At 56.4% G+C, this 25,870-nt stretch overlaps 6 protein-coding genes across 10 annotated transcripts; 1 reads left to right on the forward strand and 5 right to left on the reverse strand.

Annotated features, from left to right (window-relative positions):
* Positions 1 to 110: 110 nt before the first annotated feature.
* Positions 111 to 3,517, reverse strand: MRPL12 (mitochondrial ribosomal protein L12). Its single transcript, XM_015879839.1, has 4 exons — positions 3,232 to 3,517; positions 3,072 to 3,149; positions 2,852 to 2,986; positions 111 to 457 (listed from the first exon to the last, which is right to left on the reverse strand). The coding sequence occupies exons 1-4, from the start codon at positions 3,484 to 3,486 to the stop codon at positions 341 to 343; spliced, it is 585 nt and encodes a 194-aa protein (XP_015735325.1). The 5' UTR covers positions 3,487 to 3,517; the 3' UTR covers positions 111 to 340.
* Positions 3,518 to 3,666: 149 nt separating this feature from the next.
* Positions 3,667 to 12,222, reverse strand: HGS (hepatocyte growth factor-regulated tyrosine kinase substrate). 3 transcript variants are annotated; one of them, XM_015879821.2, is made up of 21 exons: positions 12,106 to 12,222; positions 11,753 to 11,837; positions 11,322 to 11,397; positions 10,804 to 10,896; positions 9,148 to 9,271; positions 8,920 to 8,972; positions 7,993 to 8,061; positions 7,689 to 7,813; positions 7,375 to 7,453; positions 7,188 to 7,286; positions 6,954 to 7,049; positions 6,561 to 6,599; positions 6,333 to 6,476; positions 5,977 to 6,187; positions 5,624 to 5,796; positions 5,331 to 5,471; positions 5,075 to 5,252; positions 4,862 to 4,995; positions 4,442 to 4,558; positions 4,169 to 4,264; positions 3,667 to 4,091 (listed from the first exon to the last, which is right to left on the reverse strand). In XM_015879821.2, the coding sequence occupies exons 1-21, from the start codon at positions 12,140 to 12,142 to the stop codon at positions 3,981 to 3,983; spliced, it is 2,280 nt and encodes a 759-aa protein (XP_015735307.1). In that variant the 5' UTR covers positions 12,143 to 12,222; the 3' UTR covers positions 3,667 to 3,980. The 3 variants fall into 3 exon arrangements, with proteins under 3 accessions (XP_015735307.1, XP_015735305.1, XP_015735308.1); XM_015879819.2 differs by having other exon boundaries at positions 5,977 to 6,190; XM_015879822.1 differs by lacking the exon at positions 12,106 to 12,222 and having other exon boundaries at positions 5,977 to 6,190; positions 11,696 to 11,813.
* Positions 12,223 to 12,380: 158 nt separating this feature from the next.
* On the forward strand, positions 12,381 to 14,507 carry ARL16 (ADP ribosylation factor like GTPase 16). Its single transcript, XM_032448334.1, has 3 exons — positions 12,381 to 12,800; positions 12,923 to 13,448; positions 14,330 to 14,507. Exons 1-2 carry the CDS (start codon positions 12,556 to 12,558, stop codon positions 13,092 to 13,094), a joined length of 417 nt encoding a protein of 138 aa, XP_032304225.1. The 5' UTR covers positions 12,381 to 12,555; the 3' UTR covers positions 13,095 to 13,448; positions 14,330 to 14,507.
* LOC107322132 lies at positions 13,454 to 16,654 on the reverse strand. Its single transcript, XM_015879824.2, has 6 exons — positions 16,194 to 16,654; positions 15,920 to 15,983; positions 15,658 to 15,692; positions 15,377 to 15,530; positions 14,853 to 15,023; positions 13,454 to 14,544 (listed from the first exon to the last, which is right to left on the reverse strand). Exons 2-6 carry the CDS (start codon positions 15,932 to 15,934, stop codon positions 13,852 to 13,854), a joined length of 1,068 nt encoding a protein of 355 aa, XP_015735310.1. The 5' UTR covers positions 15,935 to 15,983; positions 16,194 to 16,654; the 3' UTR covers positions 13,454 to 13,851.
* A 772-nt stretch (positions 16,655 to 17,426) lies between these two features.
* LOC107322137 lies at positions 17,427 to 19,203 on the reverse strand. 2 transcript variants are annotated; one of them, XM_015879832.2, is made up of 3 exons: positions 19,064 to 19,203; positions 18,141 to 18,657; positions 17,427 to 17,993 (listed from the first exon to the last, which is right to left on the reverse strand). In XM_015879832.2, the coding sequence occupies exons 1-3, from the start codon at positions 19,072 to 19,074 to the stop codon at positions 17,859 to 17,861; spliced, it is 663 nt and encodes a 220-aa protein (XP_015735318.1). In that variant the 5' UTR covers positions 19,075 to 19,203; the 3' UTR covers positions 17,427 to 17,858. The 2 variants fall into 2 exon arrangements, with proteins under 2 accessions (XP_015735318.1, XP_015735319.1); XM_015879833.2 differs by having other exon boundaries at positions 18,141 to 18,670; positions 19,064 to 19,180.
* Positions 19,204 to 19,243: 40 nt separating this feature from the next.
* On the reverse strand, positions 19,244 to 25,868 carry TMC6 (transmembrane channel like 6). 2 transcript variants are annotated; one of them, XM_015879818.2, is made up of 21 exons: positions 25,481 to 25,868; positions 24,900 to 24,997; positions 24,672 to 24,790; positions 24,467 to 24,586; positions 24,186 to 24,344; positions 24,012 to 24,117; positions 23,844 to 23,940; positions 23,502 to 23,756; positions 23,054 to 23,244; positions 22,839 to 22,983; positions 22,538 to 22,693; positions 22,221 to 22,396; positions 22,036 to 22,117; positions 21,643 to 21,740; positions 21,471 to 21,566; positions 21,063 to 21,138; positions 20,753 to 20,886; positions 20,371 to 20,547; positions 20,178 to 20,256; positions 19,978 to 20,055; positions 19,244 to 19,731 (listed from the first exon to the last, which is right to left on the reverse strand). In XM_015879818.2, the coding sequence occupies exons 2-20, from the start codon at positions 24,953 to 24,955 to the stop codon at positions 19,984 to 19,986; spliced, it is 2,394 nt and encodes a 797-aa protein (XP_015735304.1). In that variant the 5' UTR covers positions 24,956 to 24,997; positions 25,481 to 25,868; the 3' UTR covers positions 19,244 to 19,731; positions 19,978 to 19,983. The 2 variants fall into 2 exon arrangements, with proteins under 2 accessions (XP_015735304.1, XP_015735303.1); XM_015879817.2 differs by lacking the exon at positions 25,481 to 25,868 and having other exon boundaries at positions 24,900 to 25,416.
* Positions 25,869 to 25,870: the final 2 nt, after the last annotated feature.

A 25,870-nucleotide genomic window follows, 5' to 3' on the forward strand; every position in this document is an offset into this window, starting at 1 on the left:
GCGATGCGGGTGATGAAGCAGCAGCTCTGCCCCAGCGCCGTGACCGTGTGAGCACGAGCAGAACCCGGGGGAAGCGGCCCCAGCTTTGACAGATGACGGTTCTACAGAGGTTTTGTCACTTGGCTTTTATGAATGTAGAGTTCATTGTGATGCCGGAACTAAACGGCAGCCCCACATAACCACACGCTGCCGCTGTGCTGAACCATGCGGACAAAGCTTTCCCAGCACGCAGTGAGGGCATCTCGCACTCGGAGCTGCCCAGGGCCCGGCTCGGTCAGTGTGAGCACCACGGGCAGCAGCGGGAGCCGCTCCGTGAGTCCCTATGGGTGACATGAGCTGCCTACTCCAGAACCACAGTCCCTCCTGCTGCCTCCAGCGCTGCTTTGATCTTCTCTGCTTCCTCCTTGGACGCGTTCGCCTTGATCTCCTGCGGAAGGGACTCCACCAGCTTCTTTGCCTGCGGAAGGTACAAAGCATGAGATCCGTAAACCAGCTTTCACTAACCAGATTAACAGATTTAAAGCCATGAGCCCGACCTGTGTGTGAACAGAGCAGAGAAGCCCAACTAATGCTCTAAAACCCAACGCTTCCACTTGGAAGACGCCTTCCCAATGGGCAGCAGTCTATTTCCTGCATGGTATGTATGTGATGTGTGCTATACTCTCAAGCATTCAGCCCTGGAAGGTGCCCAGGGCACAAACAACCATCTGCTAACGCAGCCACTGACCCGGCCAGGCTGTTTCTTCAGCGTGGATGTTTTAGTTTATATATGTGTGCCTGAAATATGGCTATCTGAGTGCTGGACATGGCTGTGCGAGTGATGTCACACAGCCCAATGTACTGGGACCAAAGAGTTCCAGCACAGACTCTGCTTTAGGCACAGTTTGGTACTTTCAGTACTTTATATACAAACCTCTAACGTGGAGGAGAACAGCAACAATTAAAGCACTTGAGTTTTGTAACTGATTTCCAACAGTACCACGCCTTGTTTAAGGGCAGTGAGCAAAGGCAATGGGGTAGGAGGGCACAGTCCTGCCAGCTGCTGCTCCCAAACCACACAGCAGCAACAAAACCTGGGGGGTTCCAGAGCCAGGAGCTGCTCATGTGCTGCGTAGAATTAAAACTGACCCTTGGTTTTATCAGCTCAGCACATGCCAAGCACAGTGATGATGTACCAGCAGTGGCAGAAGATGCTTTGTTGCAAGGGACAAGGTGCTGCTGTGCAGATGAAGCTGTGCCTGCACTCACAAGGCCCATGGCCGTGTGTGCACAGGACAGCCTGCTCTGGTTTGCTGCAGTGAGGACATGCAGAACAATTAAGGTTTTTCATCCTTGCTCCCTAACACTGAACTTCTGTTCTAAAGCAGCCTCTGCCCTGGGCAACAGCTGTTCACATCTCCTGGATGGAAGAACAGCATAGCCCCGGCTGCACACACATCAACAGCCCCTGGGCAGGGCACTGCTTGTTTCCAGCAGCGCTTTCTTCCAAACCATTAAGAAAACTTCACTTAAGGCCACCTTAAATCTTGTTTAAAGGCACCTCATCCAGATGAGGCACATAAACAGGAAGGGATATGACTTTTATGAGGGTGAACTGTGATCGGACAAGGGGGAATGGTTTTAAACCGAGACAGGGGAGGTTTAGGGTGGATCTTAGGAGGAAGTTTTTCACCCAGAGGGTGGTGACGCACTGGAACAGGTTGCCCAAGGAGGCTGTGGATGCCCCAACCCTGCAGCCATTCAAGGCCAGGCTGGATGTGGCTCTGGGCAGCCTGGGCTGCTGGTTGGTGACCCTGCACACAGCAGGGGTTGAATCTGGATGATCATTGTGGTCCTTTTCAACCCAGCCCATTCTATGATCCTATGACAGCTCCTCACTTACAATAATGCTTTTTCAGCTACACATGAAACACAACCTCTACAGGCAAAACCAGCCTTCAGCTGTATTTCTGTGTGCATGTGTTTTAAATCAAAGTAACTTGTGGCTGCATCACAAGTGTAACCAGCTTGTTCTACAGGCTCCACGTGCCATGCTGACTTAGCATTGGCTCTCCAGACTGTTTTTAGTTGTCCACTGATCATATCTGTTGAGAGGGCTCCGGCATCTTAATTATTGCTGGGACATAACGTTCAGGCTGACCCAGCTGGCAGACAGTTATTTCCCAGAGGGCCAATGGAACTGACATCACTGAGAGCAGAGTGTCTCTGTTGTTATTTGTTTTACAATACATCGTTATGAATCATTTGGAGGAGGCACAGAGTGACATAATAAAGCGGATTTTACACTACTTAGCATTGCTTCCTTGCAATCAGATAAATAGAAAGTGCTGCTATTATTATCCTCAAGACATGAAAGCATCACGGTGCAGAATGGAAGCGTGTTGGAGGCTTCCACAGTGAGAAGCTTGGCCAAATCCAGCTGCAGTGACAAGTCCTGGCTGCCCCCAGGTTCTGTGGGAAGCTTCCTAGCACCTCTTGCATTGGGAGGAAAGGAAGCTGGCACAGAGAGCTGTGAGCTCTTTGCTCTGAGCCTCCCCCTTCACCCCTTCTGCTACGGGCTCAGCACTTCAGAGCTGGGAGGGACTGAAAGGTGCCTACTGGGCACAGTGAGTCCTGTGCTTCAGCCTGGTCTCATCTCTGCTCGGAGGGGCACAAAACCCTGGGCACCAGAGGGGAACGCAGGCAGCCCTGTGAGCAGAGCCTGCTTTGTGCTGGAGCAGCAGAGCCTGCTTTGTGCTGGGGCAGCAGAGCCTGCTTTGTGCTGGGGCAGCAGAGCCTGCTTTGTGCTGGGGCAGCAGAGCCTGCTTTGTGCTTTGTGCTTTGTGCCGGGGTGGCCCCATCCCATCCTCACCTGCACGAGGTTTATGCCGGGCACAAAGTTCTTCACCTCCTTAATGAGCTTCACTTTGTCAGTGGCCTTCAGCTCCGTCAGCCGCACTGAGAAATGCGTCTTCTCCTTCTTCATGGGGACGGCCTCCTCCTCGTCCTGCAAAGGGCCGCGGTGATGTGAAGGTGACACCGTGATGCTCCCACACCCCCCACCCATCCCACCCACCCCCCGGTGCCGTTACCTGCGGAGCCGCCTGTGCGGGCAGGTGGGCGGCGGCGCCCGCGGGCATCACCCCCACATCCGGGATCTTCAGCGTCTCCTGTAGGAAGAGCGGCGGTGTCAGGAGTTGGGGTGGGCCGAACCGGGCCGGGCACAGCGGGACCGGGCATAACGGGACCCACCTTGAGCAGCGCGTTCAGGTCGGCGACCTCCAGCAGCGTGAGCCCCGCGATGTCCCGCACCAGCTGCCGCACCTTGGGCGAGTACTGCTTAGCGGCCGTGTCCAGCGGCGCCGTGTCCAGCGCCTCCCCGGCCAGCGCCTCCGAGCGCCTCCGAGCTCGGCCCGTGCCCAGCGGCCGCACCGCGCTCCAGCGCCACGACAGCGCGGGGCGGCGGGACACGAGCGGCGGCAGCGCCATGCGGGCGGCGGGCAGCATGGCGGCCGCAGAGGACACGGCGCCGCTCTACCCCGCGCTCGATGATCCCGGCGGCCCCCGCGGCGTGCGCCGGCCGCTCTAGCCGGCAGCGCCCCGTCTCGGTGGTGGAGCTGGAGCCGCCGAGTCCGCCGGCACTCGCTGGTTCCGGTAGGTGTCGCCCAGCACAGCACAACACGCCGGTTCGTTCCGCACACTTTATTATAGACACCGTTGTGGTTCGGGATCCTCCGGTAACAACCGGGGTGAGGGAAGGGAGGGTGAGGGGAGCAGAGCGGGGGGTGGATCCCTCCTGCCCCCGGCCGGGCACAGAGGGGGGAGGAAGCAGGGACGGGAGAAGGGGGGATGCGCCCCCAAGAACCAGCAGCAGCGCTGTAAGCCGGGCACCTTGTGGTCAGGGACGGACACGGGGAGGAGCTGAGGGACAGGACGAGGTGAAGTGATTCCGGATGAAGAGTAGTGTTCCATTGCATTGCCTGCACTCCCCTGTGCAGTGCTCAGTCAAACGAGATGAGCTGGGCCTCTCCGCTGCCCTGTGTCTGCTGCACCGCTGCTGCCGTGGGCTGGGGCTGCTGCTGCTGCTGGGGGGGGGCTCCAGCCGGGGCCATCTGAAGAGAGGAGAGGAGGCAGCACCGTTATGCAGTGGCTGTACATAAACCCCCAGTGCCCCGCAGGCAGCACTCACCTGCTGGTACAGGGGCTGCTGCCCAGGCAGGTAGGACTGCTGTGCGGGCAGGCTGCTCAGTGCTGCTTCTTGGCCTGGCAGCGCCGACATGAGGCCCTAGAAGAAGCAAGGAAAAGGGGGTCAGACTGGCTTCCGGACTCAGCATTGTGGAGGAGAAAGCAAGCCCTGTACACGGGCAAGCCTGCTGACTGCTCACCTCCAAGCCTCTCCATTCCTGGCCCCAGCAGCATAGGCTCAGGAAGGCTCCCTCCCCCAGCACCCCCAGATGCTCACCTGCATGCCATAGGGCTGGTACCCCATGGAGACCGACTGGCTTCCCATGTAGCCCACAGCCCCCGACTGAGGAGCCTGCGAGATGGCAGGGATGCTCTGTGACTGCGATGCTGCATTCTGTGAAGGAGATGCTGCCAGTGAGAGGTTGTGCAAGCAGCTGCATCTCACATCACAGCTCTGCTGCAAGAGCTCTAGGACCAGCAGGGCTCTCCTCTAGAAGCAGGTAGGGCATGACTTCCCTCTGCACAGCAGGGAGCCCAGGGCTGGTCTCATCCCTGCCCACTCCCACAAGAAAAGCAGCAAAACAACTCTGAGACCAACCAGCTCCTCCTGCTGATTCAAGGTTTGAGAATCACTACTGAGGTTGGAGTACAGACACCAGCTCCACAAAACACCCCCAGCCCTGCCCCAGCTACTTACCTGGTAGCCCTGTGTTGCAGCTGGCTGATAGGACGAGTATGCTGGGGTTGTAGTGGGCACTGCCTGCCCCTGCTGAGCCGCCTGCCCGCTGCCTGCCCCTGGTTGGTACATGTAGGCATTCACCACATTGGGATCTGAAGTGAAGAGGGCAGAGATGGAAGCAACTGCCTTTTGTTCAGCCTCTGCCTGCACCGGATCAGCACGTTAACGTACCTGTCCCAGTGACAGGCATTGCTGTATATGGTCCTGTGCTCCCCTGTGCTGCCTGGTTCATGTATACACTGTGCATGGGAGAGCCCTCCACAGAGCCAGCGGGGCTGAAGGTGCCGGGGAAGCTAGTGGGCCCAGAGGGCTGGTAGATCACTCCACTGGCTGCTGGCATGGCCTGGAGCTATTGAGGGAAGAAAAGCAAGCTTTAGATCGTGGCCCCCAGGACCCAGCAGGAGGGTCTCTTGCCTAGCAGCCAGACCTGGGCATAAGGCAGTGAGAAAGCTGGCATCTGGGCTCTCATCTGGATGGTCTGCTTCTGCTGTTCCAGGCGCATCTGCCTCTCCTTCTCCTGCTCTTGCAGTCGCTGGATGGCCAACTGACGCTGCATCTCCAGGTACTCCTGTGGGAACAATACCAGTGCTGTGATGGCTGGAAGCTAGGACACAGCAGCTCTCCCTCCTGTCATGACAGCTGTCCTTGCCAACTCTGGCTGGCCCACAGTGCATACAGGTGTGCAGATAGACCCACCCTGGAAATGCTTCTCTGTCTCACCTGCTTTTTCTGTCTCATTATCTCCAGCTTTTGGGCCAGCTGGATCTGGCGCTGGCGTTCTGCTTCCTCTGCTGCACGCCGCACCTTCTCCCGATGCTCCTCCCGCAGTGCATTCAGAGCACCACGCGCATCCCGGATCTGAGCCAGTTTGTCCTGCAGGCTTTCATAGTACACTGGGGAAAGAAAGAGAGCCTCAGGGATCCTCTCAGTGCAGAACACTCAGGCCATCCCTGCACACAGCTCTGGCTTCCCTCCAGACAAGCTGTGTCATGGGAATGCCAAAGGCTGGCTCTGAGAGATGCCCTGGCAGCCACCTGCTCCTCCCCAGGACACCCAGCCCAGCTCCCACATACTTCTGCGCTCATCCAGCTGGTTGAGCAGCTCCAGCAGCTGGGGGTGCATGTTGTTAATGGACTGGAAGAGGGACAATACGGCAGAGTCGTTGGTGATGCTGCGGCCTCGCATGTGGTTACTCTTCATGCGGTTGACAAATGTGGTGACCGCATTTTGCAGAGCCTTCAGAAACTGCTCGTGGTTCTCCTCCGACTCACCATTCTGGTACTGCTGCTGGAAGGACAGGGCAACCAGTCAGCCTCAGCTCAGCCATGCCAAGAGCCAGCAGCAGCTCTGTGGAGCTGGGCTACATGGGGGAGTCAGGCACTTCTCATCCCTCACAAGCTGCTGGACACAGGCTCAGGGCCCCTCTTACCTCAACAACACTGAGTGGGGCAGGGTGGGCTTCCCCAGGCTGAGCAACTGGCTCTGTGAGAGACAGAGGTGCTGATGGGGTGGGGCTCTTGCGAACTTCCTCTTGTTTCTTCTCCCAGTAGTTGCGGTTCAGATACCGAGCCAGCTGCCAGGAACAGAGGGAAGATGAGCATCATGGCCCCGCTGGGAACAGCTCTGCACTATGGACTCATTGGTTCTGCATCCTTACCTCAGGCTCGATGTCCTCAGCCAGGGGAGCAGAAGAATTCTGGAAAGAGGTGAACAGATAATCCAGTTTAGAGAAACCAGAAAACTGCAGCTCACACAAGCTGTCCTGCCCATGCACAACTACCAGTGCTGAACACCAGAATGAGAGGGGTACCACCATCTCCTTCAACCAGGTACAGACTACAGCTCCTGTGCACCTGAGCGACATGCCAGCAGCAGAGGCATCTAAACACCAGCTGATTTTCCAGCCAAAAACATTTTGTGAAAAATCAATGGACTGAAGGGGGCAAAACTGTTCTCTTTGGGATGAAATCTGACATAAGCAGGGCGGAGTTGGGCTGTGGAACTGGCCTGTGCCCAGCTATCTCATGCTCAGAGGCTCCTGTGAACGTACCACAGGTGGGGAATAGAGCGTGCCCACCGGCGGAGCTGACGATGTGACGGGTGTGGGCTCAGCCTTTGGGTACATGGAGTAACTTGTCTTCTGCCTCTGCAAAAAGGGTAGGGGAAAAAAGAAAAAAAGTGAGAAAATCCAATCAGAGACTGTCCAGATTCATCCCAGTCAGCAGCACATTGGGTGAATCTGGGCTGTACAGCAAAATACACTCCCAGATGCCAAGATACAAACCATCCTCTCCTTCTCCTCGGCCTCTGACTGAGACAAGGCAATGGCTAGCTGGAGCTCTTCCTCTTCTTGCAGAGCTGTCTCATCACGCTTTGGGGGCAGCTGCAAGTAGAGAGATGAGGAACTGGCCACTAAGGGGATCAACAAGTAGGCCACGATCACTAGTCAGCTAGTGAGGGGAGTCACTGACCTGGGACTGCTGAGAGAGGGGGCTAGTCAAGTACTCAGGGGGCAGTTCAGAGGCGGCAGCAGCTTTACCCTCAGCTTTCCTGTAGCCAGAAAGATGTGACAGTGCAGAATGAGCTTCTTTCTCGGCACTGGAGCCCCAGTTCTGCACAACATAACAGCTGTAAAACCCATTCCCAGAAGGATCAAAACCCAGACAGCCTGCACAGCTTGGGAAACCCTTTGCACTGCTCTTTGGAGAGACGGCTCCATGCCCAGTTTCTCTCCTCATAGTACCAGCTGTTGAAAGGAAAAAAACATGCCACAAAGGGTACTGACTTGTTGAGATGCTCGTAACAGGGCTCACACACTCTCACTTCTTTCTCAATCCCGAACTTGGGGATGGTGGAATACTTGGAGGAACACTTGCCACAGAAGATCTGCCCACAGGCCCTGCAGTGATGCTGGAAAAGATGGGAGACATCAGTGTGGTAGTGAGACACTTCTTCATTGCTGTACAAGTTCACTCAGACAGGAACATGTTCCCACCCAGATACAATTCCACACAGGCTCAAGGAGTCTTGTACTTTCTGGAGGGGCTGCAAAAGACCAGGGAACCCAGAAAGGCAGGAATAGCACCCACCTTCCGTGTCACCACACCAAACTGCACTCGACACCTGTGACACTCCTCAGCATCCACCCAGTCTGGAGCCTGTTGGGTTTGAAGAAACTTGTGTGAGGAAAGGAGCAATGTCTCAAGGATGGTGGCTCCACAGAGCCTTTTCTCTGACTAACTAAAGCTGTCACAAATGAAACAGGAAGAAAGCATTTTCAGTTCTATGGAATATTGGTCCTTGCAAGTGGTCACCTCTCACGTTACTAGATTGTGACACTTTCCCAGTAAGCAGGATTACAGCAATCACTTTAGCCACATCCTGCTACCAAATTCAATCTGCCATGCTGCTGGAAAGCCACTGAGTAGGTCCTTTCTGTAAGGGTGCTGTATGGTAACTGTTGAGACATGGCCTGAACCACTGATTGAGCACTCCGGGGAAGGGACCCAGACAGCCCTGGGAGCACAAGTGAAGGCAATTCAGCTGTGTGACCAGAAGGGGTGAAGCCTGGCTGTACCTCTCTTACATCTAATTTAATGGCTGACTGGCATTGGAGATGGATTTCTTCTTGGAAATCCCTCCCTGGTGAAGCTTTCCCCTGTGAACCTAGGATCTGATACAAGTGAGCTATCTTCTTCATTTCCTTTATAGCACCTCTATATTATGCCAGCCCTTTTGTCATCACACCTTTGTTATGATACCTTTCCCATTGTATTGATCTGCCTAATTGCTACAGGCACTTCGTAAGATGAGACTAATTGACCAGGACAGGGTCAACTGTCCCACCCCTCTAAGCCATCTTAGGCCAAATTGCCCAGGTGGAGCAATATGCACCCAGCAAGGTCTACTCTGAGTGAAACAGAAGAAAGCAAGAACTGAAGATTTAGTATCTTTTGGGCTACAACAGGAGGGTCTGTCCTGCAGTGCCAGCTCCCTTCCCCAGCAGTGAAGCTCACCCTTTCTGCAGCAAACATGGCATCACTTTCCTTGAACTCTGGAAATACATGACCTGTAGGAGAATAGACAGTGTTTCATTGTGAAAGGCTTCTCCTGCACACAGAATCTCTTAAGTCCAGATTTCACCAACGCCAAGCTGAGACCCAAAGCCCACTCCTTCTGCAAAGCTTCTCTAAAGCAGATCTGCTTGGCAGCTGTCCACCCACCTTTGTCCCCAGCATCCTCACCTTCAACCTTCATTATCTGATAGGTGTCCTGCACCACCTTGTACTTGGGCTCATTGCGGAAGGCATGAGCCCAGGCCTGGATAAGGTTCAGAATCTTACTGCGGACACTTGTTTCCACTTGCCTCTGCACAGTAAAGGGGAAGAAAAAAAGAAATCTGAGAAAATGTCCCTGAAATGCAGAACATGCATCAAATTCTGTTTACAGAGAGAGGAACTTGGAGGACTTGTGCAAGCGTGCTGCAATCAGAGCAATCTACAGCAAGGACTACACCTCCTTCAGCTTTCTCACTTCCTCACTTCAGCATAAGCACAAAGACATCCTTCAGAATGGCACAAGTCATCTTAAAAAGGGATGTAATCATAATGCTTTTGTTAAACATCTACAGAGGCTTGTATAGTTGCTCCCCAGGGGAAGTGTAAGCACTGGCCTGCCAACATTCTTGTTTACCTTCTCACAAAAACTGATCATCCTATACTCCAAAACCTGTATACCCAGCTGGGCAGGACACACAATCTGATTCACCCCACTTCTGATAGGACACCACAAACACAAAGCAAGAGGCTTTTTGTGCCTAGCTGTCAGCAGCTCCAGCTCAGAGACTCCTGCCTATTAGTATTCAAAGCTACCATGGATACGATGCAATAAGAACAGCTGGAAAGCCTGCCCTTTGGAAGCAGGGGCAGTTGTGTCACAGCTCAAGAACAGGAAACTTGGCAAGCCCACTCTTATCCCAGTCAGCCTCTAAGTGCACCCTGTCATCAGCTGACCGAGTCATGGCCTGCTCACATGACTGGTTTCTCCAGAAGTCATCCAGGAAGCAGACAGGCATTGCTAAGCTCCTATTTCAGCTGAGAACTCAGCCCACACAGTATGACTTAGTGATACTTCCCAGCGCTCCAAACTTGTAGAAGAACTGTCAAAATCTTGCTTTGCACAAATGGCACAGCCCCAAGCCTCACCAGAACAAAGGTCATGTTAAACAGAATTAGGTGTTCACAAGCAGCAAAGGACCCAGTATAGGATGAAAATGGGTCTGCAACTGTTATGGAACTGCTGAGGTAGGTAAGGACTGGAGAGCATCACAAAATCTCTCAATCCAATCCAGTCTGATTTCTTCAGTGCCTGGAGTGGCTGCACTACTACACCTGGCCTTCACATCGCAGCAGCATTCCAAGTTTAATAGAAGATACTGCATAAAGACTGAGTCAGCCCCCAACAGGAAAATGACAGAAGAGTGACGCTCTGCTACATTACATAAGATGATGGGACTAGCACAGCTCACTCCACAAATATCTGGGTCATCTGCTTGTCTATTTCTGGCAGAAGATAGGGACTGTAACGAAGTAACAGCATCACTCTAACAAGCTCTTGTCTGTGCATTGCTGTTCTTGGGACTGGGAACTGAAGACAAGTTCTTATTTGCACCTCACTTTTGGAAGTCTCCAGTCCTGAGACATAAGGAGCTCCTGCAGGCATCACATCTTATCAAACTGACAAGTGATACGGGTACAGGTTGTTTTTCTCTGCAAAAGATTTCCAGTTTCCCTTTTGTTCCTTACACACAGAGAACAAAATGCAGAACATGCACATTTTCTCCTTTCATTGCCTCTTTTGCAACTACATTCAAAAACTGAAGTAAAATAACATACATTTACCTTGAGTATTTCTTTCAGTTCCTCCATTGTTTGTTTGTTGGCTACCTCATCATGAACTGTTTGGCCACAGTTTTTAACCACAGACTCCATGACCTGTAAGTGCAAAGGACAGCATTAGTCTGTCACTTTCCTCCTTCTCTGTTTATAAGGAATGAACAAAAGAGCTGCATTTCAGCACCAGTTACAGGCTCTTGCAGCAGGTGCACAAACGGGGCACTATTTAAGTAACAATTCAAGTTAAGGAAGCATCAATTTGGAGAAATCCACACCATGAGACTGGAACATAAGCTAAGTTTCAATTTCACAAGGTCATTTATACCACTACTATTTAATAACCAAGGGGCAAGCAGACAGATCGACAAAGTCAGTCTCTCAAAGGCTCATTCCAAGGCTGAATGAAAAACACAATCACTCCTGAAGCCTCCACACTAGAGCAGAAGGCAGACTTGGAAGAGATGGGAAGATCCCTGGCCTGTGAACTGGGCCCTTAAGTCACAGGAGGTTCGGGCTGAAGTTACCTCCAACGCATAGAGCGCCACGTGGGGATTCTTGTCATTGACCTTCTTCTTGATGGCGTTGACTGCGTATTTTGCTCTGGACAGAGAAGGAAAGCAGACATACCTACGTAAAGAAGAATCTACCAACATACCAACTATCACCCTCCCAGTAACAGAAGAGTAAAGTTAGCTCATGGTGCACCCAATTTCCCACAAGGAAAACTGGGAAGAGGAATGCACGTATTCAAGATCGAGCTTCTCTATTGATTTCAAGCCAGGTATAACCTGCAGTTACTAACATCGGGAAGGGTACTGCACAACACTGAGCTGTGCTGCCTCTTAATGCTTTTCTAATGGCACAGTGAGCAGCATCCTGCAGGCTGACAGTGTTTCACCTTGTGCAGGCCATCAGAGCCGTGCTCACAGCTCAAACCGAAGCAGAGGGCGCTTACTGGGTGTCTCCCTGGCGGATCATGTCGCAGATCTGCAGGATGGATTCCCAGTCGGTCTCCAGCAGGAGCTGGCTCGTGGCCTTATCTGCAAAGAACCGCGACCCCCTTGAGACTGCAGCAAGCGGCGGCCGCAGGGCCCGAGTACGGCGGCAGCCATGATGCCCCGCGGATTGAAGACAAAGCCCCGCTTACACCGGGGGAACCGCAACACCGGGCCCCGTCACGCCCCCCCCTCTCCCCTCCCACCGCCGCGGCCCAGCCGTAGCTCCCGGGCCCGGCCCGATACAGAGCACTGAGCTGCACGGGGCCGGCCCTGCCGGGCGGCGCATCCCACGGGCGGGCTGTGCCCTCACCCAACAGCCGCTCGAACGTTCCCCCGCCGCGCCCCATGCTGCTCGTCGCCGCCGCCGGGCCGCCCCTGTCCCTGCCCGCCGCCACTTCCGGCTTCGGCTACTTCCGCCTTCCGGCGTGGGGGCGCGCGCCGCTTCCGGCGGGGCCGTGATGGCGGGCGCGGTGCTGCCGGTAACCACGTGTCTGCTGCTGGGGGCCACGGGCGTCGGCAAGAGTCTGCTGGGGAAACGGCTCCGCAATATCCGGGCGAGCTGGGGGGGATGGGCTGGGTATGGGGGTATGGGGGGGTGAGCTTCTACTCCTGTCGTTTCCTTAACACACCGGCACGGCTGTGCTCCCGGGACGGGGCCAAGGAGCTGGGCGAACCCCCGGCCACGCTGCCCACGGTGGGTACGAACCTGACCGACCTGACGCTGCACCGGAGGGTGACGCTGCGGGAGCTGGGCGGCTGCATGGGCCCCATCTGGCCCAGCTACTACGGGGAGTGCGGGGCCGTGATGGTGAGCACGGCCGGGATGCGGGATGGAGCCGCGCCCCTCACCGCCCCCAACACCCAGCGCCTGTTCCGTTCCTCTGTGCAGTTCGTGATCGATGCAGCCAACCCGACCCAGGTCTCCTCGTCCTGTGTCCAGCTGCTGTCCCTCCTCTCCTCAGAGCAGCTCGCTGCTGTGCCCGTGCTCATCCTCTTCAACAAGATGTAAGGAGGGCATCAGGGTGCCGTGGTTCCTGTGTTGTTGGGCCCTGATGGGCCCTGCTAATGTGGTGCTGCTGTGGGTGTGTTAATGCAGTGTGGTTAATGCGTGCCCCCTCCCATCATAGCGACCTGCCCTGCTACATGTCGCTGGTGGAGATGAAGTCGCTGTTCCGCATGCAGGACATCGTCTCCTGTGCCACGCAGCCCATCACCATCCTGGAAATCAGTGCACGCGATGGCACTGGCCTGGCTGATGTCCTGCAGTGGCTTCAGGCCACCCTCAGGGACTCGAGCTGACCTGGCCCCAGCACCTGTGTAGTGTGATGAGCTGATGGCAGGCAGCAGCACCTCAGTACGCCATGGTAAAACTGAAACATACACCCGAGCCATCTCTGTGTGCATCTGCAGCAGATCTCTGTCTCCAAGCAATCCTGCAGCACTTCTCAGTGTGCCTCGGAGTGCTATGGCCCTTCCCCCTACAGGCTGTGAGCCCCCAGCTGAAGGAGTGTCACCTGCATGGGCCCTGCTGGCTGCTTGCATCCAGAGCAAGATGGAGCTCTGCAAATGGATGGTCCCTGAAGGCGGGACTGTTGGCTCTGGAGTTGCACAGAGGGGGCTTCATGATGTACGGGCGCTGTTGCAAATCATCAGGTACGTAACTGAAAATCAGAGATATGTTTATTTACGCAGGTGAAAAGCAAAGCTCTGTGTGCTGGAGTCTAGCAAGGGGCAAATGGGTATCCCACCACTGTGCTGTTTGCAGGACATGGAGCCAGGCTGCATCCTCACCCCATTTGAGCACAACCAGCTGGCACGAGCATGTAGCTGGGTTTGGAGGCAGCATAAAGGTGGAGTGAGAGGGCCCTCCTCCTTCCCACGCTGTTACCTTCTGGGGCTGGAGTGGTTGTAATGTTTGGGGCTCTCAGCTGCTCTGACCTCACATGCCCTGCACCATCCGTAGCTCAGTGGGGTAACCCATGGGAGTATGCAGGAATACAGCGGCTCAGGGGTGTTGTGCTGATACACAGCTCAGCATCTGCCTCTCCAGCACTCACTATGGTTCAAAGTACTGCAGATCAAGAGGAAAATCCTTTTTCTGAAGTAGGCCTTTAAGCTGATTTCTAACATCTCCTTCTATGATGTCTGCAAACTCTTTCTCGATGGCCGTGTAGTCGTTTGGCTGTTGGGGACTGTGTGTCGTGGTGAGCCTCTCCTGCAGCCGTGGCACACCGAGCAGCAGCTTGCTCAGGCACTCATTCTCAGCACAGTTTCCATGCGGCCATCCAACTTTCTCCCTGTCGTCACCCTCATATGGCTGGAAGTCGACTCTATACATCGTTCTGCAGTTCACGCAAGGTGCCTTTTCCAAGAAGGCTCCATTCTTGTAGTAGAAGGCGCAGCACTGCACTTCCTCGGGAAAGACAATGGCCAGACTGTCCTTCCCGTGGTACACAGCGAACGCCACCGCTTTGTGCCATGTCCTTAGGCACAGGATGCTAATCATGATCATCTTCTCTATCCACCCTTTGCAGGAGAGAGATGCTCCATAAAAGAGTGGGAAGCCTGCTTCATTCTGAGGTTTTCCGGGTTCTCTGTAGGAGCTGTAAGCGACAACTGCAGCTTTGAAGGTGTAATTACTGAAGCTCAGGTCAGGTGTACTGTTCACTGCATTTTCCACAGTTTTATTAAATTCACGCAAGAAAGACTCCATTTCATTTCTGGTGCGGCATCCTGCTACTTCACTGCCCTGGGAACAGACACAGATCTCAGTACAGACCCCTCCTTGTCTGTTTCACTCCCCAGGAATCAATATCTTGCAGGAAAGGGGGTGAGTGTGGTCTTGAAAGACAAAGTTAGAACTAGTTCTCTGTTCCCCTGAGTCCATTAGCACCAGCTGCTCTGTACTGCTTACGGTGACTTGAAAAGTACAAGAGAGAAGTCCTGCTGCCTGTCTTGCTGCCTGCTGGGCTGCACTGCCAGGATGTGCCCACAGTGTGCTGCATTTGTCACACACCTGCCCTACCCCAACCCCGCGCTCGGCTCTGGAGTACTCACAAATTGCAGCACGATGGAGTATGGTGTCAGGCTGGGCAGGTGGGTGCTGTACTGCTGGAATGACAGGGGGAACATCTTCTGCAGATGCTTGAAAGTGTCATTGTCTAGGAACTCATTGGGTCTCATCTGCCTCTGATTCAGCCTTCCAAAGAAGAACACTGTGTGCAGCACCTGTTGGCAAGCAGAAACCCAGTGCTGAGCCATCCCTGAATGCACAGTAGATCCCCCTGTGATGGCCTCTGCTACAGCTGCTCGCTGCCCCAGAGCTGCTCCCTACTGCCGTGAGTGGCCCTTTTCTGCATCCTGTGCTCCATGCAGTCACTCCACACCATGCAGCAGCTCTCTGCACAAGTAGGGAACAGTGGGATCCGGGCTCCCACTCTGTTCCCTGCAGACCCTCACACCCACAATTGAGCCACTGCTGTGGGGATGATGCCACCAGAGTTTCCCCACCTCAGATGGGACACACAGCAGTGCAGAGGCCACAGAAGGGCCATCAGGTTGGTGGTGAAGCACAGGCTGACCTTTTCCATGTATTGCTTTTTGATGTTTTCGCATTGCTCTCTGATGTTTTCAGGTGGCTGCCACCTATCCAGCAAACCCAAGAACATTCTGATGAATATATTCCCACTCATCAGCAGCTGGAGTTTTTCCCTCTCTTCTTTAAGTGCCAGCAGCCTGTGGGAACAGAAAGGAGCGCATGGTGCCTGTGTTGGGATTACCCCAAGCAGCAGGACAAGCAGTCGTCCCATCGCCCTGCATGGCCAGGGAGAGGGGCACAAGGAGGTGTGAGGCTCCAACTTACCATGCAGGGTTCTTAAATCCAGAATGGCCAGGATTCTGTGGGAGGGAGAGGAAGCTCAGTAGTGCAGTGCTGAACAGACCCCCTGTTCCCAGCCCCACTGCACACTTGATGGCACTGCATGGGCTTGGGGTGTCCCTCAGCATCTCTAGATGGCACCTCTGCTACCTGCTGGCCAAGCTGCTACAGAGTGACCAGCAGCAGTCCCCAAGTGAGAACACCTCTCCCTGTCTCCCAAGGAGAAGGGGCAGGCTTCTTCACCCACCTGGTTTTGGTTCATTGTGTTCACAGAGCCTTGTGCTGCAGCTCTTGGATTCTGGTCTGTGGGGCTGTAGGAAAGCAGCGAGGTCAGAGCAGCAGCAAGGTGGGGATCACCAAAGCTGAGTGCCCTCAGTGCCACACACAGCTTGGAGCATCCAGCTTTGGGATGGGGCAGCTTTGCTGTGCACATCTTCCATTCCCAAGCCATCCCATTGCGCTCCTCCCAGCAAGCACAGACAAACCCATCAATGGAGATAGATACAAGCAAGGGCACTTACTTGGCAGAGGCAAAGGGTCCTTAAGAGTCTGCGCTGCCTTCAGCTCTTCAGCCACCAAACTCAACTTGAGGACACCGCTGTTAGCAAAACCGTGCAGTCCTGCACCACCGCAGTGCTTGGTGACACTCCTGCTGTAACACCCTCCTCTGGCTGATGGTCTGTGGTCACTGATGTGCGGAGCAGCAGCTGCCCCAAGACCTTCCGCAGTGCTCTGGGAAAGCTCCAACTTCTGCTACCGCCGTGCTGTCCTTCTCCTGTGCTGTGAGCACTCCTCAGGGCACACGTAGGATGCGTGGAGAAAAGCACCAGCACCAACAGGAGGAACGCCACCGGGAGACACGACGTTGACTTTAACCCCGTGCTTGACCCGCTGCTGATATGGCGGCTCTGAAAGTGCCCTGCCCCACTAGCGTGCAATGGAAGAGCCGTGCAAAGGAGTGGCAAATCTCCGCACTTTCATTTCTCCATAAATGAAGCGCAAATCTAAGAGACACGTCATTGTCGGGACTAGCAGGGTGTGCCCTCTGCACCCTCCTGGTGCTGCTGTGCCAAGCCCTGGGTGCGGGTTTCTGTGGAAGTGGGTGTCACAGCCAGGACTACTGACCCTTAATGACCAAAGGGATATTCCATGCCATGTGGCACCATGCTGGAGTAAGGAGAAAGGCCAGCAGGGCAAGGGAGGTGCTCCTCCTCTGTCCTGGGGAGACCAGGGAAATATCCAAACCCACTGATATGTGTTCATGCGTAGCCTACTCTGGGGAACCTGTTTTAGGGGGATCTGACCTACAGACACTCGCTTTGCGTGGTAACTTGGCTTTATGTCAACTCTATTTCTTATGCTTGTTTCCTTCCAATTCTGCCCCTTGCACTACATGGGGAGAGTGAGTGAGTGAGTTGCTGTGCCCACCCAGCAAGCAATGCTCAGGGGGCTTTAAATGAGGGAGTGCTCAGTGCTGGCAGCTGGAGCACGCTGACCCTGGTGTGGAGGCACAGCCCTGGTTCCCTGATTGTTACCTCTCCTGATACAATGACAGGTTCAGCTTCACTGTTTCTAACAGACTATCAGCCTGCACCAAGTAAATTTCCAAACAGATTTCAGAACAGAAACAAACTTCCCTTGTTTCACAGAACACTTTCTGTTCCCACTTAAATGGGGAAGCTGGAAAGACCCCTCGTGATATGACTAAAAGTTGGCTGACACCACCACAGAAAAAAACACGCTTCAAGATCCTGTATGTTTAACATCTTTAATGTTTGTGTGAGTTTTTATTTGTGCAGGAAAGTACGCAGGCTTACAAAATGATTAACCATTAAAAGTGTAATTTTAAGGGCAAATTCACAAGGTTTTAATCTGGAAGAAGACCAAGGCGGATTTTCATTATATCCTTATCTCCATGAAAGGACTTTCTAGTGAAATGGGAGTTATCTTCTCCTTCCAGTCAAAACCAATAGGATGAGAGGTGATGCCCTGAAGTGATTCCAGAACGAATATGAGGAAGAGTTTATCAGAAAGAACTATGATCTGTTAGAACAAGCTGCCCAGGGAGGTGGCAGAGTCACCGCCCCTCAGGTGTTTACATATTAAGACAGATACGAGTAAGACAGATAACATATGTAGGTACATAGTTCACTTCTGCCCCAGCTACTTCCTTGTCACGCACACATTTAATGAGCAACAACAGATTTTTTCTCCAGCGAGCCCAGGACGTGCTGGAACTCCTTCTTCCCACTCTCAAGGAAGTGCTGAGCACTCTGCCTCAGCTGCTGGATTGTTGGGTCTCTGTCCCGTTCCCGTTCACTCTGTTGGGAGAGCAGCCAAGGAGCAGTTAGAAACTGGTGCAGGTAGGATTGGTGCCATAGCAGACCCAGGTGCCATAGCAGACCCAGGCACAACACCCCACTCAGGCTGCATCTGTCATTGGCTTTAACCCACACCCTCCAGCTCACCATTGCTTTTATGTTCTCTCCGCAGTGGTAGACTTCTTTCCCTAGGTTCTGCAGCCCAATCTCCATGAACTCTGTCATATTCTTGGCAACCTTGTGCAGCGTATCCTCCTCATAAGCATACACCTCCTTGGTCTCAGCAACAAGGATGACGAGCTGCTGCCCCGTGGCCAGGCAGGGCACGTCATCCACTGTGCCCACCACCTCCATCCTGGTGGGCTTCTTCAGGTAGAGCACCTCACAGTACTCCTTCAGCTCCTCCTGCCCTTCATAGAAGGAGCCCTCCAGCCCCCCGAGCCTCAGGCAGAACCTCTGCTGCTTTTTAAAGTTCATTATTGTGCCATGGAACTTCTGCACATACTCACGAATCTCACTCAGGCTGCAATCAGCAGGAAAACAGGAAGCTGAGTGTGGCAGTTGGCTTCTATTCCGCGTTGCTGCCTGGAATGGAGCTGCCTGAGCCTGTATGGAGCCTGGAGTTGCCCGTGGGATTTCAAACTCGTGTCCAGCCTTTGCGGTGCTGTAGGAAGTCCCTGTGTTGTCATGGGGAAAGCACGCGAGAAGGGCCACAGTGGCCCAGGCGTCTCCCTGACCTGGCCATGTTCAATCTGGTCTCACAGCACTTAAAGCTGGTTCCTGGTCTCGTCACCCCCTCAGCCCACCCTGCTCCTGGATCCCCCAGCCCCAGCTGCCTGGTGTCTGTCTTGTCTCACCTTCCCCGTCCCCCCAATCCTGTCCCCCCTCTCAGCTCTTCTGCCTGAGAGCTTCCAGCCCTACCCCAGTCTTGTCGTACCCCCACCACCCTCAACCCACTCTCGGACCCCCTGGTCCCGTTCCCCACCCCCCTGCCCACATCCTCCCACCACCCATAATGTACCCGCGTCTCCCCTTGTTACCCCCAGCCCCATTCCCCCACAACCCAGTACCTCAGCGACATGTTGAAGGCTTGTGACTCCGCGGGTATAGCCCTGCCCACCCTCACTCTACCAGCTCACATCATACTCCACCCCGGGGAGGAGCTTTGGTTCCCTTATCTCCACGTAGTATCTCATGCAGTGGGTGTTAACCCAGGGGCTGCTGGTGCCATGGCACTACAACACACAGCATCGTGTTGTGGCCCCAGACGGGGCATTTAATGGTTATTTCCGAGGTGATGGCCCCAAACAGCCTTTTTGTTCTCCGCCCACCCATCGCTGGGGATGACGTGTTCTTTCTGAGCTCCTCCTGCCGCACAGCCCTGCTCACTGCACACAACATGGTTTCCTTCTCGAGGCAGAAAACTTCACTGCTTCCATTCCAACGGGCTGCAAGGTGCTGCTTTCCGGGCAGTTTGCATGAAAGAAAGTTGTTTGTAAACACAGCTATGTGTGCAAACCAGTCTCCACGGAGCTGTGCTGGGACAGGGCAGCAGGGCTGTGCTCCTGTGCTCCTTATCTCTGTGCTGCAGCACTTCCAGGCAGTTCTGGGCTGCTTTAAGAGAGCACTTGCAGGCTCAGCAGTTCTCTGCTCAGAGGGCAATGCCACGCGGCTGCTGGCTCCGGTTCCTGCTGGTGAGCTGTCCCGTTCTGCCCTGCTCCTTCTTGGGTCCGTGGCACTGAAAGGAGAGAGTCCCTGTGAGCCCCCCAGGGGTCATTCACAGCGGGCACAGCACTGCTGCACGCTGACAGTGGGGATGATACTCTCCCTGTCCCCACCACCCCCCAGTTCCCTATCCCAGTTCCTCCCCTGTTAGCACTGTGCTACTCCCAACCCCTCCAGCTCCACTACGGAGCAGGGGAGCACAGTGACTTGACTCCCCATCCCTGCTGACACCCAGCACTCTCCTGAGTCTGGGTCTCACCTGGCATCAAGCACAGTGCACCTTATGGTCATAGATGGAGCGAATCTTCTGAATGAGGAATATTTTATCCGCCCCTTCCTGTAACAGCAGAGACACTGCGGTGAGCAGCCATGAGGGATGTGCTCTTCCCAGAGTCATTGAGGCTGGGAACTGCCCAGAGCTGCAGGGACAGGAGCTCAGAGCACACAGAGCTCACACACGTTGGCAATCTGCTCCTTCAGCAGGCGGATGATCCGGCGCTGCCCTTTCAACACCTGGATGTTGAGGTAGATGGCAGCTCTGCAATGACAGGTGAGCAGGGATGGTGTCAGTGGGGCTGAGGTCCCCGCTCAGGGCTTCTGAAGCAGCAGGGGGAACCCAAAAGGTGTGTGCAGGGTTCAGCTTCACACTCACAGCACCATCCCAGTGAGAAAGAACAGGAAGACGGTGTTCTCCACCAGGTACTGGGGGATCCAGCTGAACAAGGCGATGTTGGGGTTGGACTCCTCCAGCAGCTCCACCCAGACCTTCAGCGTTTGGTAGATGGTTTGAAGCCCCCGGAAGGGGCCACAGGTTTCTGATGGCTTCACCCTGAATAGGCAGAGGAAGTCAATGGGAGGCTGCTTTGGGGGTGGGCCACTGGGCACAGGGCAGTGCCCTGACATAGGGCATTGCCCTGGCTCCTATTTACAGGAATTACAAGGGCTGGGCTGGGGTCTCATCCCATTGCTCTGCACCCTGACCCCTGCAGGCACTGCCCCTGGCAGCAGGTGGCTCTGTGCCCATGAGTACTCACGACCAGATGGTGTAAGAGACGAAGATCGCTGCACCCAAGAAGGACGGGAGGAAGAGGAGCGTGATGAAGACAGTACGCATATGAGATGCTTGCCAGGGTTTGCTGGGGGACTGGCAGTTCTGCATCAGGCTGGTCTGCAGGCAATAAGCAAATAACCTCCCAAAATGTGATCCCAGGGTTGAGCGCAAGAAGCTGCACCACCTCATGTCCCCATCCCATCCATCAGCCAGGAGCTGAAACCTGGGAGATCCCAGCAGCATCTCTGCCCCTCTGCAAGGAGAGCACTGCTCTCAGGCAGATGCAATCACACCTTTTTGATGTAGAAGAGCAGCAGCAGCTTCAGCACTTGCACTGCTGGCAGGAGTGGTGCAAAGAGAACGCCCAGCCTGGGAGAGAGAGAGACAGACAGAGCTGTCTAGGAGGGTAATTTGGGGCTCTGGAGTGCCATGATAGTGGTGCCAGCTGCACTCAGTGTTTTGCAAAGCCCAGAGCAAGCACACAACGTCCTGTGCCAGGCTGGCTGCACAGCCAGTGACACAGCTCGGTGACTCATCCCATGTCAGGTCAGCCAGGAGAGGTTTCACTGACCCCTGGTGGATATACAGCCTCTGCAGCTGCCCACACCAGGACCTGCTGGGTGGCACAAGGCAGGGCTCACAGCAACACCATGAGTGCTGGCTGGCACAGGATGAACCACATCAGGCTGGAGATGTCTCACCAGGTCAGGGTCTGCCCATAGATGAGCTCCAACACGTTTCGGGCAATGTCAAACTCAGGCCTCTGCTTACTCTTTAGCTTCTTCTCCAGAATCAGCCTGGGGAGTGAAAAGAGCTCTGCTGACAGCTGCTGGGCACCCAGCCATGCTGGTGGGCCTTCCTGGGGCACATTACCTGCAAAGCAGCTCCCCAAAGCCAGTATCCAGCAGGGTGAATATGAAGTCCATCACCACGAAGCGATACAGGTCCTGCCCCACACACGTCTCCCAGCACTGGGGACAGAAGCGTGGTAGTGCCAGGTAAACAATGCAGCTGCTTGCCCCTATGGCTCTTTATGGGGAGTTCAAAGAGTGGGGGACTCCTTCTTTCCTTGGACCCCTTCCCCAGCTACCTATATCCTGCTCCTCACCACAGGTGCCAACTACACTGTCTAGCACAGCCCCCATTGCCAGACCCCTGCCCACGCCGCTGTCCCAGCTCTGCTCTGCACTCCCTGGGCCAGGGGCAGTGCAGGGCACACAGCCCCATCCTGCCCTGCTCAGCCCTGCACTGTCAGTCGGCACCAACCTCCTTGGCAGAGCAGACCACTCTGCGGCTCAGCCACTGGTAGCAGAGCAAACCAAGGACCACCATCTTCAGCAGAAGGTTCCTGGGGAGCAGAAGGAAGGACAGGAGACCTGAGCCCCGGGTACAACAGGGCTGAGCCCTGAGGGAGTGCTGCAAACCAGGGTGCAGGGGGCTCCCCACCCTACCTGCAGATGGCCACGTAGACCTCTGCCCCTGGGGAATCCTGCTTCTCCCACGCTGCCAGCAGGTTGTAGAAGTGGGGCATCAGTATATTGAGGAGTGACACGATGAGCGGCAGGGCCAGCAGGATGCCCTCCTGCTGCCATGCACTCCCTGCTGCAGCTCCCTGTTCCTGCTGCACCTGGTGAGCGGTGCTTGGCTCAGCACGGCTGCACGGCCCCCAGTGCTCAGCCCCGCTGTTCCCAGCAGCAAGTGCAACACTGACAGCAAGAGGGAGGTGGGACTGGCATCACTGCTCTGCCTCACCCGGTGCCGTGCTTACCTTGTGCATGTGCTCTGAGAAGTAATACACAGCCACCACGCAGCCCAGCACGGTGCCCAGTGCGAGGAGCCAGGCCAGCAGGAACACAGTGATGTGTCGCAGCCGCCGGGGGAGGCTCAATGGGCAGGAGCGCAACCGCTGCTCTGCCAGCAGCTCCTGGAAGAGCAGCCAGAGAACATAAGCTGGGTCTGCATCTAAAGCGAGGATTTATCCTGCCTGCTCAGGTGGGACCTGGAGGGCAGCTGCACAAAGGTGCAGCACAGGGTTGGAATACATGCAGCACTGCAGCCCCCGTCCTCACCTTCAGTTGAGTGCAGATGTTCTCGCTTTGCAGCTTCACCGAACGCCGCTGCACCACCTTGAAGTCCCACGCACAGAAGATTTTGATGGCCAGGACCCCCGTGGAGCTGCCCACGCGGTAGCTCTTCCCAAAGGAGTGGTACATGCTGCAGGAGGAAACAAGGCAGTCAGGGCAGCAGTGCTGAGCAGCCAGGCAGTGCCGGCAGTGCCGCTCACCTGTACATCAGCAGGATGCAGGTGGCAAAGAAGGAAGCCCCAACGGTGAACATGTAGGCCAGTGGCATGTTGTATGGGAGCTGGGTGGTTCTGGGGGGGCTTGTGCTGCCATTGGGGCTGGAGGTGGAGGGGTTGTTCAGGGTGGTGTTACTGTAGTAGCCGTAGTACAGCAGTGAGTGAGTGAAGGAGCCCTGTGGAGAAATGCACAACCTGTGCTGACCTCAGCAGTGCCAGCAGCACTCTGCCCAGCCTGGTATGGGGTCAGCATCAGCCTGAATGGCACATATGGCACAGTGCCCCAGGCAGGGGCAGCACTGGGGGAATGGGGCTCCATCTGTGTAAGGGCAGGGACCAGGGCAGCCCCATGGCATGAGATGCATGGACACAGGGTGGGGTTCAGGCTGGGGGCAGCTCCTAAGCAGCAGGGCACCAACACTGAGGCACTTACTGCTCCGGTGAGGAGCTCGAGGCCGGTGAAGGGACGGGGGTTGGCTGCAGCGGGGGGATAGGCAGCCTGCAGGGCCACCACAAAAACCAGGAGGAGAAGGAAGGAGAAGAAATTGAACAGCAAGAGTGTCTTGAGGAAGAGGAAATAGGAGAGCACGCTGGAACCAAAGCGGCCACCGATCTGCTTCAAGGCGTAGTGCCAAGGCTGTGCGGAGTGGACCAGTGCCAGGAACCTGTACCAGACAGTCCGGCAGCCCTGCAGAAGATGGGGACACAGTGAGGGCACCCCACAGCTGTACAGCCCCTGCCATCACCTGCTCCAGCCACTGTGCTGCAGACTTACAAGCACGACGCAGTCCTGGCACCATGAACAGCGAGAGGTGAGGTCTGCAGAGCGGGCACGTAGCTCCGGGATGCTCGTCTTCTGGCTCAGCTGCCTCCTGCCCGGCACAAGGGGCATCAGGGGCAGCCCAGGCAGGGGGCAGACCCTCCCAAGGCCACAGGCACCTACCGGAGGCTGCGCTTCTCCCCCAGGCTGAGGGGCAGTTCCAGCAGCATGCGGCTGCGTTGTGCAGGTGTGAGGCTCAGCAGCTCCTTTGCCAGCAGGTTCCGCTTGTCTGAGGGCACATGGGCTCAGCAGGATGCATCACACCCAACTTGAGCCCCGCTGCAGGGGAACACTCACCTGCCAGTGTGGCATGGGCCGGGTCGCTCTCCAGGTCGTACTGACGCAGGCTGGGCCGTGCCGTACGGCTGAGCTGCTGCAGGGATGGGCGGCTGCTCCTCCGCCGCAGCCGTGCCGTGCGGTTGTAGTACTGAGAGATAATGGCCCCACGGCAGCGCCCTACGGCAGGAGCACAGCACTGGGGTGGGCAGCTGTGGGGAGAGCTCCTGGAGGGGCTCACAGCATGGCAAAGCCCGGGCAGGGGGGGCAGAGGGCTGGCACGGGGAGGGGGTGGCACTCACCAATGGTGCGGCTGGGCATGCTGGCCAGGATGCGCAGGGTGGTGGCATAGCCGGGGTGCTGCTCACCCTGCTCAGGCTCCAGCCCAGTAATGGCCATGGGGTCCATGAGAGCTGGGGGCTCTGGGGAGGAGAGACAGGATATGGGGTGAGAGCCGAGGTGTACAGGACTGTCCCCACCCCACACTGCTGCAGTTCCGTGTTGTACCTCTGCCCCTCTCCTGCAGCTCCATTTCTATTGCCCCTGCCACCAGGCTGCTCTGCTCCTCGATGAGCTGGCAGAAGGAGCTGTGCAGGGCTCCCTCGTTGTCCGGGCTCGGCTCCTGCCTGCAAGAGAACAAAGCTGAAATCCCCGCTCGGCTGTAGGGGAGAGAGTGAAGCTCCGGGACAGCCCCGGGCCGGGTGGTTCTACCCGCGGTGCTGGGCCCGCACTCACCCATCGCTCTCGGTGCTCTCAGGGACTCGTAGAGTGACGGTGTGCAGCTGGGACATCCCGGGGCCGCGCTGTGTCCCGCACTGTGCCCCGCACGCCGCCTGCACAGCAAATACCGCCGTCAGCCCCGCGTCCCGCCCGTGGCACAGCCGGGGCTCACGGTCCTCGGGGGGTCCGCCGGGTCCCCGCCGGCTCCAGGGGGCGCGAGGTCCGGCACTGAGCAAGCAGCGAGACAGGAAGGAAGGGAGGGAGGGAGGAAGGGAGGGAGGAGCGCACGGAAGGATGCGGGGCGGCCGCTCGTCGAGGCGCTGCCGTCGGGGGCCGAGAGGCCGCAGCGCCCGGCTCGGCTCGGGTCGGTGCAGCGGGACAGTCGCTCCCCGGTCCCGAGCCCGCGAGGCCAGAGCGCAGAGCTCGTTCCCCTCCTCGCGGATCCCGACCGCCGCCACCGACGGCCCCATGGAGCCGAGTGCCGTCCCCATCCTCGTCCCCCGTCCCCTCCCCGTCCCACACCGACAAAAGCTGCGGGCAGGAGGCGGCCCCGGCCCACGACCCGCCGCGCTCCTCCGGCACCCGCGGCAGCGCACCCGGTTCCAGCGGCCGCCGCACACGCGTCCGCAGCTCCCCGCGGCGTCCCGTTGACTTCACTCTTCACCGGGACAGCGGGCGCGACACCGCGGCGTCTCGCGTGGGCGCCTCCCGGTGCCAGGCGCGGGGCGGCAACGAGCGGTGCGGGGCAGGGCCGCTCTGACGCTTCGTACCGACGGGACGGGCCGGGCCGGGACGGCCGCACACACCGCACCCGTGGGTTGGGTTCGGGTTAGGGCGAGCCGGGGGGCGCGGGGCGGTCACGAGGAGCGGGACCCTCGTGGTGCACACCGGGCCCCGGGAGCCGCCCCGCACACAGCCCAGCGCTGCGGGGCGAACTCGCGATACCGCGTGGACCAGCCCCGCCGCCCCGGCGCCGGTCGCTCCCC

Source organism: Coturnix japonica, chromosome 18 (assembly GCF_001577835.2).
Source record: "Coturnix japonica isolate 7356 chromosome 18, Coturnix japonica 2.1, whole genome shotgun sequence".
NCBI classification, from domain to species: domain Eukaryota; kingdom Metazoa; phylum Chordata; class Aves; order Galliformes; family Phasianidae; genus Coturnix; species Coturnix japonica.

Bases quoted from the DNA above. Each gene is read 5' to 3' on its own strand.
- LOC107322137 (XM_015879832.2), bottom strand. The intron at 17,994-18,140 runs GTGAGCTGGAGG...CTCTCCCAACAG, and splicing joins GAGAGAACATAAAAGCAATG to AGTGAACGGGAACGGGACAG.
- ARL16 (XM_032448334.1), top strand. From the start codon at position 12,556: ATGGGCCCCATCTGGCCCAGCTACTACGGGGAGTGCGGGGCCGTGATG. The intron at 12,801-12,922 runs GTAAGGAGGGCA...CTCCCATCATAG, and splicing joins CTCATCCTCTTCAACAAGAT to CGACCTGCCCTGCTACATGT.
- HGS (XM_015879819.2), bottom strand. From the start codon at position 12,142: ATGGGGCGCGGCGGGGGAACGTTCGAGCGGCTGTTGG. The intron at 11,838-12,105 runs GTGAGGGCACAG...GGTTCTTTGCAG, and splicing joins AACGTTCGAGCGGCTGTTGG to ATAAGGCCACGAGCCAGCTC. The intron at 4,559-4,861 runs GTAAGTAGCTGG...TCTCCTTCACAG, and splicing joins CTGCAACACAGGGCTACCAG to AATGCAGCATCGCAGTCACA.
- TMC6 (XM_015879817.2), bottom strand. From the start codon at position 25,375: ATGGGGACGGCACTCGGCTCCATGGGGCCGTCGGTGGCGGCGGTCGGG. The intron at 23,245-23,501 runs GTAAGTGCCTCA...ATTTCTCCACAG, and splicing joins TCGAGCTCCTCACCGGAGCA to GGCTCCTTCACTCACTCACT. The intron at 20,887-21,062 runs GTGTGATTGCAT...TATTGCCTGCAG, and splicing joins TGCTCTTCTACATCAAAAAG to ACCAGCCTGATGCAGAACTG.
- MRPL12 (XM_015879839.1), bottom strand. From the start codon at position 3,486: ATGCTGCCCGCCGCCCGCATGGCGCTGCCGCCGCTCGTGTCCCGCCGC. The intron at 3,150-3,231 runs GTGGGTCCCGTT...CTCTTCCTACAG, and splicing joins ACCTGAACGCGCTGCTCAAG to GAGACGCTGAAGATCCCGGA. The intron at 458-2,851 runs GTGAGGATGGGA...TACCTTCCGCAG, and splicing joins CCGGCATAAACCTCGTGCAG to GCAAAGAAGCTGGTGGAGTC.
- LOC107322132 (XM_015879824.2), bottom strand. The intron at 15,531-15,657 runs GTAAGTTGGAGC...CTGTTCCCACAG, and splicing joins GGATTTAAGAACCCTGCATG to GCTGCTGGCACTTAAAGAAG. The intron at 15,024-15,376 runs GTCAGCCTGTGC...GCTTGCCAACAG, and splicing joins AAAAGCAATACATGGAAAAG to GTGCTGCACACAGTGTTCTT.